General features: G+C 36.6%; 1 protein-coding gene across 1 annotated transcript in view; it reads left to right on the forward strand.

Annotated features, from left to right (window-relative positions):
* Window positions 1-11,859: 11,859 nt before the first annotated feature.
* Window positions 11,860-16,943, forward strand: part of LOC135205084 (pancreas transcription factor 1 subunit alpha-like) — a 5,897-nt gene continuing 813 nt past the window's right edge. Inside the window, exons 1-4 of the mRNA XM_064235378.1 lie at window positions 11,860-13,366; window positions 14,360-14,557; window positions 15,263-15,425; window positions 15,699-16,943. The exon at window positions 15,699-16,943 is cut by the window's right edge and continues 813 nt beyond it. Of these exons, the coding sequence (XP_064091448.1) occupies window positions 13,190-13,366; window positions 14,360-14,557; window positions 15,263-15,425; window positions 15,699-15,826 (666 nt within the window). The 5' untranslated portion in view covers window positions 11,860-13,189 and the 3' untranslated portion in view covers window positions 15,827-16,943. The remainder of the gene's footprint in view (window positions 13,367-14,359; window positions 14,558-15,262; window positions 15,426-15,698) is intronic.

Genomic DNA, 16,943 nt, shown 5'->3' on the forward strand with positions numbered 1-16,943 from the left:
CTACTAAAGTGTTCGAATGTCTTGGAGCTAGACCGATGTTAAGAGTAACTGTACGTTAAGTTACGGGAAAATTACTTTAAGTTTCGGTCACTGGTGATAATTTAGCGGGCGGGCAATTCGACACACTTAATAATGTGATTTTTATGAAGAATGAAGGAGAATACAGGGAGATTATAGCCGTAATTTTTATTTATTTATTTTTTCAACAGCGAGCGTAAACGTAAACATAGTAGGTCTAAGGCTTCCGAACACACGACTCAGATTCATTTATGACTTCGGTATTATAAATAATAGATAATTCGAAGATAAATATTGAATTTTAATAATATTCTCTCTCTCTCTCTCTCTCTCTCTCTCTCTCTCTCTCTCTCTCTCTTCTCTCTCTCTCTGGAGGAAATTTATTGTGGTACAGACAAGTAAGTTTTTATGGTTGCGGGGAATTAAACGCGAGAGAGAGAGAGAGAGAGAGAGAGATAAAAGGGGAAAATAGCTATCGAATAGGGGACCGATGGAAGCCCGCAAGAATAGGAAAGTTTACGGTTAATTAAGGAGAAATATGATTGATGCTTCTGTTGTTCGGGTGGTACGAACACTGCCTATACTAGGTTTACAGACGAGCCGTTTCTTTCACTAAATAATAATTTTTTAAAGGTTAACCGAATGATTTAAGTTAGATAGCGTTACAGAGAAGTTGTATATGGATGATTCGATTATAAAATCAATCGCTTTCGCCGAATTAGCCGACGGTGAAGGATAGCTAATCTGAGGGGAGTGTGGTTTTGCCGAGTAAACCCGCCGTGGAGAATCGATGCGTAGTATGACCAACGGCTGCTCGATAATCGTTCTGCGGACGCGGCTTCGACTTCCCATTTCACGGAATTTCCATCAAAATAAAATTTTCTACGACATAAATTCATAATTAATGAATGAAATACATTCTAATACGTAAAAAATAATAATATAAGCTACCATATAACGAATAATTTGATCGAGTCCGAACAATCGAAGCCGAAAACGCAATCGAATGGCGAGCGATTCGAACGCGATGGGACAATGCCGCGTGCGGTGTCCTCCAGCACGTGTGCTCACTTGGTCAGACAAACGAACTCCTGCGCTCGTAGTACCATGGAGGCATATTTACCATATTTGCTTTTGCGTTTCTGCATAATATTATTACGGATTAGGTTATTAAGATGTTGTTTACACTGTTTACAGTGTTTACTGGGTCGTCGAGGTAAATAAATGGCATTCAAGATGGATAATAATAAAGTAAAGTATTGACGTTTAGTTTGGTGGTTGACGATGGTACTACGTAAATTAGTTTTGTAGTTATTATTATTATTATATTATTATTATCTACCTGATAAAGATTACGAGATACACCCAAACAATTTCCACACAATTCCATACAGTCTCCCACACACCCCCACACTTACTTTCCATACAGCTTTCCACTGATTTATACAATTCCACACTTTTCTGGCAATAACCCGTCCTATAGGACTACAGTTGCTCTCTCTCTCTCTCTCTCTCTCTCTCTCTCTCAAGGATCAATTGAAGTCTTATATAATGATCTGGTATTATTAAACAAACTCTCTCTCTCTCTCTCTCTCTCTCTCTCTCTCTCTCTCTCTCTCTCAAGGATGAATTTAATCTTATAAATGCTCCGGTATCTTTAAACAAACTCTCTCTCTCTCTCTCTCTCTCTCTCTCTCTCTCTCTCTCTCTCTCTCTCTCTCGGATGAATTTAAGTCTTAAATAATGCTTCGGTATTTTTAAACACTCTCTCTCTCTCTCTCTCTCTCTCTCAAGGATGAATTTAAGTCTTAAATAATGCTTCGGTATTTTTAAACTCTCTCTCTCTCTCTCTCTCTCTCTCTCTCTCTCTCTCTCTCTCCATTTTCTTATATTCATGTCCGTCACCGTTTCTTTGCATTATCTTAATTTTCTCTATTTCTATAATTATTGTCAGCTTTTTATTTACTTATTTATTTATTTATTTATTTATTTATTTATTTTTAAAGTCTTCAGTATTGTAATTTTTTACTTTTATTTCTCTGTTTGTCTACAATATCTGACAGGTCTGAATAATATAAGTTATTTTCTGTTCATTTTTCATTGTCTTTTATTATTATTATTATTATTATTATTATTATTATTATTATTATTATTATTATTATTATTATTATTGAAAGATATTGCGCCGATATGATTCATCAGGAGTCCATTTAGGGGAGATTGCTTAAAATTTATTTATTTGTCACAGTAAATGAACAAATAGATCAAAATATAAGTCGATCTAGTGGCCAGCGTTTCTCTCGTTATCATCCGAGCATGATCACGGCAGTGGGTCGGAGCAGACTGTATAGGTGCTGTCAGGATCATCATATCTTTGTCTTGGAGGTAGACCGTGGGCGAGGCATACTTCTATGTTACTTGGGTACCTCAAGTCTTGTAGATTTGGTATAAGTCTTCGTTCTAGTTGTCATTGCTTTGGTTATCGTCTTTTTCTTCATCAGCGTGTTCGGGTTCGATTTCATCTCCTTCGCTGGAGCTGTAGGACGGACGGCTCCTTCATCGCACCCTGGGATGTCTTGCTCGCTATACTCTGCCGTAAGGCTGCCCATTCCTCCTCTCGCAGTTTCACGATCTCTTCTCGCAGGGCACGGCTGGCTCGGCTGCCCATTCCTCTGGCAGTTTCACGATCTCTTCCCGCAGGGCACGGCTGGCTCGGCTGCCCATTCCTCTGGCAGTTTCACGATCTCTTCTCGCAGCAATATCTTTCAATAAGACTTATTATTATTATTATTATTATTATTATTATTATTATTATTATTATTATTATTATTATTATTATTATTATTATTATTATTTCATTTACTTTATATTTATATTTACTCCGTTTATTCCGTTATATTTTTATATATTTTATTTGATTATTATTTTTCTTTCTGATTTTTTTTCGTCTTCAATTCTCTGTCAGGTGTTTTAAAGAGACTTCAAAGTTATTTCTATCTATTTTCACAAGATTTTTTTCAAAGGTTTTTCACATAATTTTTCCTACAATTTTCCAAAGATTTTCCCACAATTTTTCCAAAAATTTCACACACAATTTTTCCCAAGATTTTCCCACAGTTTTCCAAAGATTTCCCCCACAATTTTTCCAAAGATTTTCCCACAATTTTTGCCACAATTTTTCCAATGATTTTCCCATAATTTTCCCACAATTTTTACCCACAATTTTTCCCTCGAATTTTCTCCACAATTTTTACCACGATTTTTAAGATTTTTCCACAATTTCCCACAAATTTTCATACAGTTTTTCCACAATGTCCCCCACACTTTCCCCATCAATTCCCTCCACAATTTTTCCCACAATTTACAAACCCACAGACTACACTGACCTTTAACTCCGCGACGCCTAATCGTGAGAGGGAGAAATGTCACTTGAGGAAATAGGAAATTGATCAATTGAATTGATCAGCTTCTTCCCCTCCACTACCAGACTTTGGTATTCTATCATTTCCTCTGTATTCCCAATGTATTGATTTCCATCTTAATAATCTAGACCCCGGTATTTACACATAGAAAAAACTCGTATATTAGTTCAAATTGCCATTAATCTTTTAGCGTTTTATAGGCAATAAATGTTTCCCTAATTGATTCTTTTACTTATCTCAAACTGTCATCAGATTTTTTTTACAGGTATTATTTTGGAGACCACTCCGGACACCTCACTGTGGATTATAAGTGATTAAGGTAAGATTTTATTGAGTTTTTTCCAAACTTTACTAGTTAATATTTTGAGGTGTTGGAATTCACATAATATCTCTCTCTCTCTCTCATTGGTTGCTTGTATAGACATCCGCATGCTTCAAATGATACTTTTAACTATATTTTGGAATGTCTGAGAGAGGTTTCTTTAAAGAATAAATCGATTTATGTAGTAGGTGATCTAAATGATGATTTGATGGTAGGTTCAGCAAAGATGCATAATATCATAAGAGTCACCAAACTAAATCAAATGATTAATAAACCTACTAGAGTTAGCCCCATCTCATCCACACTACTAGACGTTTTAATAACTAACAAGCAGGAAAGTGTTATTAACATGGAGGTAAACCCAAGTATTGTAGCTGATCATGAACACATTTCATTTATCATAGATATTAAGAAGCCAAAACGTAAACCAGTCACGGTAACCTCTAGGTGTTTAAAATATTATTCTGCAGATTTATTGTGCAATACATTGCTAGACCAAAAACTAATTCTAGATACAATCATGCATACTGATGACACAGATATTCAAACAGGAATTTTCAATGAAGTTTATAATAGTGCTTTAGATAAATGTGCCCCAATAACCACGAGGGAAATAAGGAGACCCAGTGCGCCTTGGATAGACGATGATCTCAAAAACAGAATGATTGAAAGGGACAAAATGCAAGAAAGGCTTAAACAAAATAGACAGGATGAAAATCTAAACAATGAGTATAAGGAAATGAAAAAACTCACCAATTCTAAGATGCGTACTGCCAAAGCTTATTATAACAAAGACAAGATCAAGAAAAGTAAATCTCGTAAAGAAACATGGAAAATTATGAATAATATTGTATCTACTAAATCAAATAAAAAGATTGAATACGACAACCCAAAAGCTAGAGCAGATCAATTTAACCAATACTTTTGCTAATGTAGGAAAAATAACTTATGGTAAAACGCAGGAAATGCTACAAAAGTACGAAAATGAAGATGATAGAACCACTCAAACTAATATTGGTAATAATATAAGATTGTTTAGACCTCAACCAGTTACAGTAGAAACAATAATATTAACAGTTAAGAGCTTGAATAATAGTAATGCTTACGGGGACGGATGGTATTCCTACCAGCTTTCTAAAAGATTCCCTTATAGTTATTGCATATTATATCACAGTTATTATAAATACATCGATTGTAACTGGGGGAAATACCTTCATATTTGGAAACGACCCCTCGTAAACCCTCTTCACAAGGAAGGAGACAAGGACGACCCTGGTAATTACAGACCTGTTTCTGTCCTTCCGGTGTTACGAAGGTAATGGAAAAGATTGTGTGTAATCAGTTAATGGAACATCTAGAAAAAAAATAATTGATTTCTAACACTCAACATGGATTCCGTAAAGGTTTTATCAACAGAAACAGCTTTGATGAAATTAACAGATGAAATTTATAAAAATATTGATAGAAAAAAAAGTTTCCATATTAATTTATGCGACCTATCTAAGGCATTTGATAGTGTTAACCATGATGAAATGTGTAAATCTCTTAAGGAACATCACATTGATACTTTTTGGTTTCGAGATTACGTGGGAGATAGGAGTCAGGTAGTTAGATTAGGAGACGTAAATTCTTGTATTGAAAAGGTTGAATTTGGGGTCCCACAGGGATCTGTCCTAGGCCCAATTCTTTTTTTAATCTACGTTAATGATATGATTAAATACATAGAAAACTGCCTGCTAATTCAATATGCTGATGACACCCAAGTTCTTTTGGCTGATCAATTAGAAAATCTAGATGCCTTGATTAAAAGGACTGAACTAATATTGCTCAAAATTAAGAAATATTTTCTAAGGAAAGGGCTATTATTAAATGCCACCAAAACGCAGTGCATGTTTTGTGGGTAGCTCACAGTATATTAGCAAAATTCCAGATGACATTGTAATAAAATGCGATGGGGATAAAGTAAAGATAAGTCAACATGTGAAAAATCTAGGTCTACACATGGACAGGTATATGACATTCAGTACTCACATTGACGAGCTGAGTAGAAAAGTCAGTGGCATTCTAATGTATCTAAGTAGAGTAAAAGATACTTTGATGATACTACTCGAGCCTTGATTGTGGAAAGCCTGGTCCTGAGTGTAATAAACTACTGTATTAAGATATGGGGAGTAACAAATGATAGCACATGGAAAAAGCTCAAAAAAATCCAAAACTTTGCAGGTAGAGTAGCCGTTATTGGGGTGAAAAAACACGATCACATCACCCCAACCCTCCAGCAATTAAAGTGGATAAAATTAAAAGAAAAGTGTATGTACGATGTTTGTGTTTTTGTTTTTAAAAATTTGAGAAAAGAATATCCCAACTGGCTATACACATTTCCTACAGTTGGTAATTGTAGGAATGCATTAACAAGACAGAATGAAATCTATATGTAGACAGCTATCGAACAGATTTGGGTTCACGCTCGATGGCAATAAGGGGCCCAGCTTGCTGGAATAAACTACCTCTGGAATTAAGAAAATGTATAGATGTTAGTTCTGAGTTATTCAAAAGGAAACTTAAGCAATACTTCTTAAATTTTACTTGAATGTATATATATCCTAAAATTTTTTTTACAATCCAATTATTGTGAATTTTATGTAAATAATTTATTATTGTAATGTAGCAGAATAACCATTTTATAATGGAATAAAGGTTTTGACTTTGACTTTGACTTTGACTCTCTTTCAATTTATATACCTGAGTCTCTTACAAATATCTGAAACCTTGATCGCTTTGCCTCCAAGAGTTCATCTATCAGTTTTTGGACTCCTCTCTCTCTCTCTCTCTCTCTCTCTCTCGTCTCTCATCTCATGGAAGGGCAGGTGTGTATAATCCAGCGCCGTCCATTGAGGTCTCTCTGAGGTTTTTAATATTCAATTTGGAGCCAGCCAGCTCCTATTATCCGAGGCCATATCACGATCAGGATTTAGCGACAACAACAAAAGGAAGATCTGAGGGAGGAAGGAATGGGGAGCGGCCCTTTTTCCGGGTTGGGGAATTAGCGGAGGACGGGGAGGAGGAGGAGGAGGAGGGTATAAGGGTGGTGGTAGTCCTCGAATCCAGACTTCTTTGCCGAGGGCGCGCTCCGAGTCGCTCTTTTGTTTCCGGTGATTGTTTATGCATTTTTTGAGGGGAGAAGGCCCTTTGTGGGGGCGGGGGGGGTGGATGAAGAGGGTCCCAGGGGTGTCTTTTGGCGTCGATTGGGGAGAGGGGGGTCTTTCCGATCTGTTAATTGTTAGTGTCTGGTATTGCGTCATTCTTAGGTGAGGTCTTCGGGCTCCAGAGTACCCTCTGAGGATAACCTGGGATTCTTCGATATTATCACGAATCGGAGCCTTTCCTGAGACGCCCATGGCTACTTGGGTTCCAGGAACGAACTGGATCTTGAGGTCTTTCCAGGAACCAAGACAAAACCCGGGTTCTGAAGCAGCATGATTCCTGAAGATTCCCCAAGACCCAAAACATTCTCGGATTCCAGAATCAGATCGCCTCAAGGATCCGGCTATGAGTTCCAGTGACAACGTGGATTCCAGGAACGAACTGGATCTTGAGGTCTTTCCAGGACCCACGACAAAACCTGGGTTCTGAAGCAGTTTGATTCCAGAAGACTTCCCCAAGACCCAAAACATCCTCGAATTCCAGAACCAGATCGCCTCAAGGCTCCGGCTATGAGTTCCAATGTGGGTTCCAGGAACGATCTGGATCTTGATGTCTTTCCAGGACCCACGACAAAACCCGGGTTTTGGTTGAAACTGACTACAAAATGGCTAAAACCTAAAGACCCCCAAAACATATCCTCGGCGCCGAGGACCAATTCCTGAAGCCCCTGATCACAAAAACTCTATCTACGTACTCGACCGATGATGAACGTGTTTTGATCGATACTCGATCTTCTTCTTGCGCCTTTTTGTTAGAGGCGACTCGCGTCCTCTCTCCTCGGGAGGGGGAGACCTCTCCCCACTCCCCTCCTCGACAATCTGAAGGGGTGCGAGCGATAATCACCCCGGTTCGGTGGACCGTAAGTTAAGGGGGGGGGGGGATTTCGGGCCAGGTAGAAGACGTGTCCTGGAGAGAGTCGCCTGTGGTGTTTGATGTGGTCTATCAGTGACATCTTAATCATCCTTCCACAATGGGCATCTTGCCCTCTCCCCTTCTCGTGTGGGACAATGCCCCCGCAAAGCTCTCTCTCTCTCTCGCTCAGAGAGAGATAGAGAGAGAGAGATCTGCCATGATTGTAACCGATTTGGTTTAAGTGGTGGTTATATATATTGGACGACTACAGAGTCGAAAAGTGGAATGTTCTCTGCTTCTGAAGGCAGATTCCATGTGTGTATATTTATTCATTTATCTGTTGTTTATTATTTATTTATTCATTCTTTCATTGCTGTTTTTTTCGCCCTTCATGATGCATTCAATTTTTTGTTAGTTCCGTAGGAATTTTTACTTATTTTTTTTAATAATAGGATGATGCATGTCAAAAAAATTATAATAATAATATTCTCTCTCTCTCTCTCTCTTTCTCTACTCTCTCGTCTCTCTCTCTCTCTCTCTCTCATACACATGCACACATACAGTACATATATATATATATATATATATAGTATATATATATATATAATATATATTATTATATATATATATATATATATATACATATACAAACATACATACACATATATATGCACCTTATATACGTATATACTATATGAATATATACATATACATGTATTAAGCTACAAAATGCCTTTAATGTCAAATTCGCTCTACCTCGGAATTAATACATTTTCATCTATGTTAACCGAAGGGGAATTTTCATTTTATAGTTGATAATAATAATTGTATCATTACATTTGTAGCTTAATATATAGAAATCACGGTGATGTGATAAAAAATTCATACATATATATACACATGCATACAAAGAATACATACAGACATATCTTAACCATTCCCTCGTCACATTACGAATAGATACGTTATCAGTGTTTACGTAGATAAGCCAGTAGCATCTTCTATTATCAGCCGATTTTTACTGCAGCTATTTATTCGAATATTGTTTTATGAATGAAAAAATATATCTATTTCTTGGGGAAATATATATATATATATACATTTATGTATATGTACATATATGTGTTTATATATTATAATATATAATATATATATATATATATATATATAATATATATATATTATATATTATATATATTTATTTATTATTTATTTACTTATGTATTTTAAGATGTTGCTTTGTTTTTAAGTTCTCATCTTGTTCACTCAAATATTGTTTTATTAATGAAAAAATATACCTATTTCTTCGGGAAATCTATATATATACATGTATGTGTATACAACATATATGTGCATATATGTATTTGTTTAACTAAGATGTTTAAGATGTCTCCTAGTTTTTTAATTTCTTGTCTTGGCCACTCACTTTACATATTTTGAAGTGTTATAGGCAGGTTCTAATTCCAAGCGTCTATTTGTAATATATATATATTATATATATATATATATTATAATATATATATGATACGGGCTAATTTCAGTTAACTTATATGATAGTTCAACCATCTACTCTTCCCGGTCATGTGCTATATATGACCTGGGCCCCGTGACCTCAATGAAGGTCAATTAATCCCTAAAGCGTAAAATTTATGGGTAGATTGGATAACTTACAACGCCAGTTGGGTAGATATTTAACGCAACTTAACAGGAATCAAACCTATGTCAATACGAGTTTAAATTATAATAGGGCAACAGTGACTGTACCCACTCAGCCATCTAAAATGTGTAAGTTTGCTTAATAGATTTTATTTAAACATACATGAATTAATTTGTGTACTATGTATGAATGTATAAACAGCAGCCCATTATTTGATATACTAGTATACATACATATATGTATATGCATATACGTATGTATTTATGTATGTTTGATGAACAACAGCCCATTATTGAACATAGTAGCATACATATATACATACATACAAACATAATGTATGTATGTTCAATGCATACATACATACGTATGTGTATATATATATGTAGCCCTATGTATTTATGTATTGTTAATGCATGCATACATACATGCATACATATATGTATATGTATGTATTTATGTATCTTTAATGCATACATACATACATACAGAAAAGAGTGTAAAGTTTTGGGTCACAATGAGACCCGAGTTCCACCGGGAGGCGATAAGTATTATATATAGTTTATCCTGTATAGACTTATATATAGCAAGGGCCACTTAAATACAAGTACCACTTAAATGCTCAACTAATCCAATGAGGAGGATTAGAGGGTTAAGTTCGAGGTTAATCCCCAAATCATCGGATTAGAAGAGAGAGAGAGAGAGAGAGAGAGAGAGATTGATCCATTTAGACACTGACCTCATGATGTCTTCTATATTTTTTTTTGTCAGCATATGTCTATTTATGTCTACAATACTTCGGCTTCTTCGCGTTCCGAAGGAGTTGTGTCTACAGCGTATATAATTCGTGTTGTCTATTAATGTTTGTGACTAATGTGATTGTCTACTTGACTACGGGAGTGTCTAATGGAATTCAGCTTGTCTACTGACGTGGTCTAATGTAATTCATCTTGTCTACTGGTGTGGTCTAATGTAATTTATCTTGTCTTCTGATGTGATCTTACGTAATTTATCTTGTCTACTGATGTTATCTGATGTAATTGTCTATTGGAGTGTCGAATGTAATTCATCTTGTCTACTGATGTGATCTGATGTAATTGTCTACTGGAGTGTCTAATGTAATTCATCTTGTCTACTGATGTGATCTGAAGTAATTGTCAACTTGAGTGTCTAATGTAATTCGTGTTTTTTTACTGATGTTATCTAATGTTATTGTCTACTTGCCTACTACAGTTTTGTCTAAAGTAATCGTCTACTATGCTCCTTCAGCTGTGTCCAATTGATTCAACTTGTCTACTGAAGTGTCTAATATAATTCTGCTTGTCTACTGAAGTTACGTCTAAGTTTAGTCAGCATGAATTAGAATTTAGTTTTTATTTTATAATCATTGTCTTAATTATTTCCATGTCTACGTGAATTGATGTTGATTTTAGACGTTCATTCGAAGGGAAATCTTGTCTAAAACTGTTAGACTGACCCGTCTTTGTAATGAAGTCTGGTCTAACCTCTTGTCTAAAATTCTGGTTAGATATTTGTCTAACCAGTACACTGTTAGGGAGGTATACTTGGGCTGAAGTCTAATTTTGTCTATTTTTGTCTAAATTGAACAAAATATTTTTATTATTATTATTATTATTATTATTATTATTATTATTATTATTGTTGTTGTTGTTATTATTATTATTATATAAAGAGGACAAAAAAATATTGGGAATATTAAATACCAAATATCTTTAAAAGTTATTGACAGATCTGAATGAAATTTTGAGGACTTATAGATTCTGGATCAACAGATGATTGCTGATATTTCCGGATAAATCCAGATCCGGATCCGGTTAAAAAATGATCATTACTGATCACTTTTGTTGATAAACTTTTTGCATTATAACCTTGACTTTTAAACCTAGATAAGAATAAGCAAAAATATATGGGGAAAAATTCGTCCATATCTTATGTATGTATCAGCTGGTCCTTCCTTCCCCCTTCATCCCACCCCCGCCCCCTTTTTGGGGCGGGGCCCCCCTTTATAAATTCCTTTTTTCGGAATATTTCTGAATAATTTATTAAACAAGAATAAAAGCTTTAGCGAGTCACGGCCCATGTTTCCAACGGACCCGCCCACTTTCGGCGATTCTCGTCTCCCATTGGTTGGAAGTGGGTGAGAAGGGCGTGGCTAACCAAGCCCAAATCACCTTTTTAAATTCATTATTTATTAGATTTACGTCGGTTTTACGATTTTAAGTCATTAATGATTAGTAAAATAGTAAAGTTTAGAATGCGACGATATACGTTTTTACGCCAAACAGTCTTTTGTTAATGGATTTATTGTCAATTTTCAAAACGCAAGTCGTCGTACATCGCGCATCCGGGGCGTGTTTATTGATAACCCCGGGAGAAACCCACGTGTTTCCCCTGTCACTCTCGTATTACGCGTGCGACAGCCGACGAGGGACGGTGCGTCAGTGTCAGCTGCAACAGTGCCATCGTTTGACGTTTTGATTTGAATTGATTCGAGATGGAAGCGTCAATATTTAAAGTGTTCTGAATCGACCTGATGTATTAGAATATATTAGACACTTCAAGAATCACCACTACAACTTCCTTGGATTGTGAGAATTGCTACAACTTCTCTGGGTTGTGAGAATAAGTGTTGTGACAGACATCACCAAACAGATTCAAATATATATTTCCTGGAACTATAATTGAATATACAAGATTTTGATCTACTTCAAGAATCACTCTTACAACTTCCTTGGGTTGTGAGAATTACTACAACTTCCTTGGGTTGTGAGAATAAGTGTTGTGACAGAGATCATCAAATAGATTCAAATATATATTTCCTGGGACGACAAATTAAATATGCAAGCTATTAGCCACTTCAAGAATCACTATAACTTCCTTGGGTTGTAAAATCACTACAACTTCTCTGGGTTGTGAGAACAAGTGTTGTGGCAGAGATCAGGATTATAATATATCTACTTGAGATCAGTTATTGAGAATATAAGTAGAGGGTTATATGGGTTTCTAAGTAGCCATTACTTAAGATAAAGTGCAGAGAGATACTCACTTATAACCAGGGATTGAATCGCTTTCAAATAAGTGAATACTTACAATAACCAATAAGTGTCATCTTCAAACAACCGTAAACAAAATTGAGATACTAAATTCACAAAAAATCCAATAGATTTATTCCTTAACCAAACTTAACCTAATAAAATAAAAAAAACTTTATTAAAAATTCAATAAATTTATTGTTCAACCAAACTCAACCTTTGATGCAAAACTATTTTTAAAAATAATGAAATAAAAACTCAAAAACCAATAAATTTATTCTTCAAGGAAACTCAACCATTAGTAACTCAAAAAACTACAATAAACTCAAAAACAAAAATCAGCCCTCCCCCTAGAAAAATAGACAAATAGATTCTCCAACCAAACTCAAATTGGTAAAACTCAAAAACTAAAAAAAAAAAAACAACTAAAAAAACTCAAAAAACTAAAAAAATCTATAAAAAAAACTCCAAATACTAGAAAATTTTAATAAACTAAAAAAGAAAACTGAAAAAGACAACTAAAAACTCAAAAAATCTAAAACTCCCAAAAAACTACAAAAAAAACTAACAAGGAAAAACTAAAAAAATACTCAAAACTCAAACAAACTAAAAAATAAACTAAAAAACTCAAAAAAATAAAAATAAAAAAAAAAAAAAACTCAAGATGTACGGCGTGGAGAACATGGGCATGGAAGCCGTGAACAGGCAGTGGTGGTCGTCTTCAGGGTATGCGGAGTGGGATGCCCCTCTTTCCTCTGCCTCGCCCATCTCCTCCTGCAGTTCCACCGACACGTGGGCGCCCTGGAGTTCTCCTCATAAGAGTACCCAGCTGGGCTCTCAGGTGAGTGGCGCATTGGGATTCTGTATATTTTAATATTTTCTGTGCTTCGTGTGTGTGTGTATATCTCTCTCTCTCTCTCTCTTTCTCTTTCTACTGTGTATAACCTCTTCTCTCTCTCTTTCTGCTGTGTATAACCTCTCTCTCTCTCTCTCTCTCTCTTTCTACTGTGTATAACCTTTCTCTCTCTCTCTCTCTCTCTATTTCTACTGTGTATAATCTCTCTCTCTCTCTCTCTCTCTCTCTCTCTCTGCTCTCTCTCTTTATACTGCGTATAACCTCTTCTCTCTCTCTCCTCTCTCTCTCTCTCTCTCTCTCTATGTGTATAGCCACTATCTCTCTCTTTTCTCCTCTCTCTTCTGTGGGTATAACCACTCTCTCTCTCTCTCTCTCTTTCTGGTTTGTGTATAACCTCTCTCTCTCTATCTCTCTCCTCTCTCTCTCTCTCTCTCTCTCTCTCTCTTTGTATGTATAAACCATCTCTCTCTCTCTCTCTCTCTTTTGCTGTGTATAACCACTTCTCTCTACTGTGATAACCTCTCTCTCTCATCTCTCTCTCTCTCTCTCCTCTCTCTCTCGCTATTATAGCAATTGTAATTTGTATATATTTTCACACTAATAACAATTGAAGTTAACAACAGTTGCAGCGGTTATGAATTTTTTCCCACAAAAATAAAAAAAATAACAACAACAATCCACTCGTTATGAAACCTCCCATTAGCAAACTATAACAATCACAACACCAAATGAGGCAGCGGTTATGAATAATTTTTTAAGCAAAAAATAAAAATTAACATTTACAACAAACCCTGACTTATGAATCACAACACCAGTAGTATTCATAACCCATCCATTTAACACAACCCTCTCTCTCTCTCTCTCTCTCTCTCTCTCTACTCTCCCTCTCTCTCTCTCTCCTTTAACAACAACCCTAAATCTACAACCCATTAAATCAAACAAAACCCTCTCTCTCTCTCTCTCTCCCTTCGTCAACAGCACCTTCAGGAGGATTCGCTGGTGGCGTCCAACGTGAGGGAACACAGAAGGAGGAGGCGAATGTGCCCCCTGGCGCAAGTCAGGCAGAGGCAGGCGGCCAATATGCGCGAGCGCAGGCGCATGGCCTCCATCAACGACGCCTTCGAGGGGCTCCGCGCGCACATCCCGACGATGCCCTACGAGAAGCGGCTCTCGAAGGTGAGGAATGTCGTGGGCGTTTTTTTTTTTTTGGGGGGGGGGGGGGGGGGGGGCGGGGGGCGTTGGGTGGGAGTAGGTTTGGGGGCGTGGGACGATGATGCCCTACTTAAATAAAAGGGCTCCCAAAGGTGGTGGGCGTCGGCGCGGACGGTGGGAGGAGGGAGAAAGGGTGAGGTGGCTTCAAAGGTGGGGCGTAGAACTGTGATGATGTGTTTATAATAATAATAAGGATATAGTTTCTTTAATAGTAATATTGAGAACATTTATATTATTATTATTATTACTATTATTATTATTAACTTTCACTCTTTAGATTCTGTTTCTGTAATACTAATAATAATGATAATAATAATAATAAGTCATTAAACTTAGCTGAACGTTCAATTTCAAAATAACACTTCTTTAATACTAAAAAAAATATAATATGATAACCACTGAAAATAACATAAAAATAACAACAAGTTCCTCGTTGGACGAGTGGTCTACGTGCTAGCCTATACCGATACGGTAGTCGCGAGTTCGATCCCCCGCTCCGCCAACGTGGAACAGGAGGAATTGGTTTCTGGCGATTAGAAACTCATTCGTAGTGTGATGCGGATCCCACGATAAGCTGTAGGTCCTTGGGACTTAGGAGAGCTGTTAATCAGCTCAGTGGTCTGGTTAAACTATAAGGTATAATTATTAACTTTCCAATTAACCCGACAGGTAGACACCCTGAGGTTGGCTATTGGCTACATCACCTTTCTCTCGGACATGGTGGAAACTAGCTCGGCTAACCACCCAAGCGACCCAGCGGCTAATAATAACAACAACAACAACAATAGCAACAACAACAACAAGGTGGTTGTGAAGAGTCAGCTCGACGCTTGTGAGTATGCTGTTGTCATTCTCTCTCTCTCTCTCTCTTCTCTCTCTCTCTCTCTCAAATGAAGGAGTTTAAGTCTTGGATAATGCTTTGGCGTATTTCGAATAATTGCTCTCTCTCTCTCTCTCTCTCTCTCTCTCTCTCTCAAATGAAGGAGTTTAAGTCTCTCTCTCCATGAAAAGCACTTAACATTTCAGAAGTAATGAAATTATTATTATTATTATTATTATTATTATTATTATTATTATTATTATTATACCCTATACCCTCCCACAGACCACGGGCAAGAGGGCACCATGGCCCACACCTTCACCGAATTATCCTGGGCACCTCAGAGACAAGAGGTCATCAACGGCCGAGTGGCTACGTCACTGTGGACCCCAGCGGACTCCCTGACGAACTGAACTCGCAGACGCCGCGCCAGAATGCTGATCGCAGTCGATGATCTCTCTGGGTTTGTCTTGCTGTGAAAGGCGACAGGATTGAATCTAAGATTGTGTTTTGTTTAAGAGAAAAAATGGAACACTGAGGAATTAACTGAGTTCTGAAGCTAAGATCTTCATTCTGTTTTGCGTTTGAAAATACAGAAGTTTGGAACAAGAACAAAGAGGAATTAACTGAGTTCTGAAGCTGAGATCTCGTTTGTGTTTGAAAAGAAGGAATCTATGATCTCCTTTGTGTATTTCGTTTGAAAATACAGAAGTTCCGAACACAAACACCGACGAAATAACTGAATTCTGAAGCTAAGATCTCGTTTGTGCTTTGCGTTTGAAAATACAGAGGTTTGGAGCTGGAACATCTAAGAATTAACTGAGTTCTGAAGCCAAGATCTCTTTCGTGTTTTGCGTTTGAAAATACAGAAGTTTGGAACTGGAACATCGAAGAATTAACTGAATTCTGTAGCTAAGATCTCCTTTGTGTTTTTCGTTTTGAAAATACAGAAGTTCGGAACACAAACACCGAGGAATTAACTGAGTTCTGAAGCCGAAATCTCCTTTGTGTTTTGCGCTTGAAAAGAAAATATTGAAATGAATCTGAAGGTGAAAAAAAAAAAAAAGTGTATTATAAAAAGGTTTAAAATTCGCCATCTTTTTCACACATTAAAAAACAACAAAAAACTAAGTAAAACTCGAAGCTGAAATCACCATTAATCATTTGTCTGAAAAACGCCAAATTTGAACTATATAAGTTCGTAACATTTGATAGTGTTACTTATATTGGCGTCAGAGCTATGATAATATGAATGGTGCGCCGATATAGCGGTTAATATCTTCGGTAATGTTCAAAGTTAGTTTATATGGAAAATCCCATCCACTACTACTACTACTACTACGACAACGTCTTTGTTTACATGAAGAGCCGATACAAAGATTGACCAACTATATAGGTATACGACACTTAAAATATTGCTCACACGGCAAGCCGACATAGAGGCTTATAAACCCCTCTGCCACTATTGTACTTAAAAGCATTCAAAGTTTTCATTTTTACCCTGACAACGAAGCTGGCATAGCATCTAGA

This window comes from Macrobrachium nipponense, chromosome 48 (genome assembly GCF_015104395.2).
Source record: "Macrobrachium nipponense isolate FS-2020 chromosome 48, ASM1510439v2, whole genome shotgun sequence".
NCBI classification, from domain to species: Eukaryota; Metazoa; Arthropoda; class Malacostraca; order Decapoda; family Palaemonidae; genus Macrobrachium; species Macrobrachium nipponense.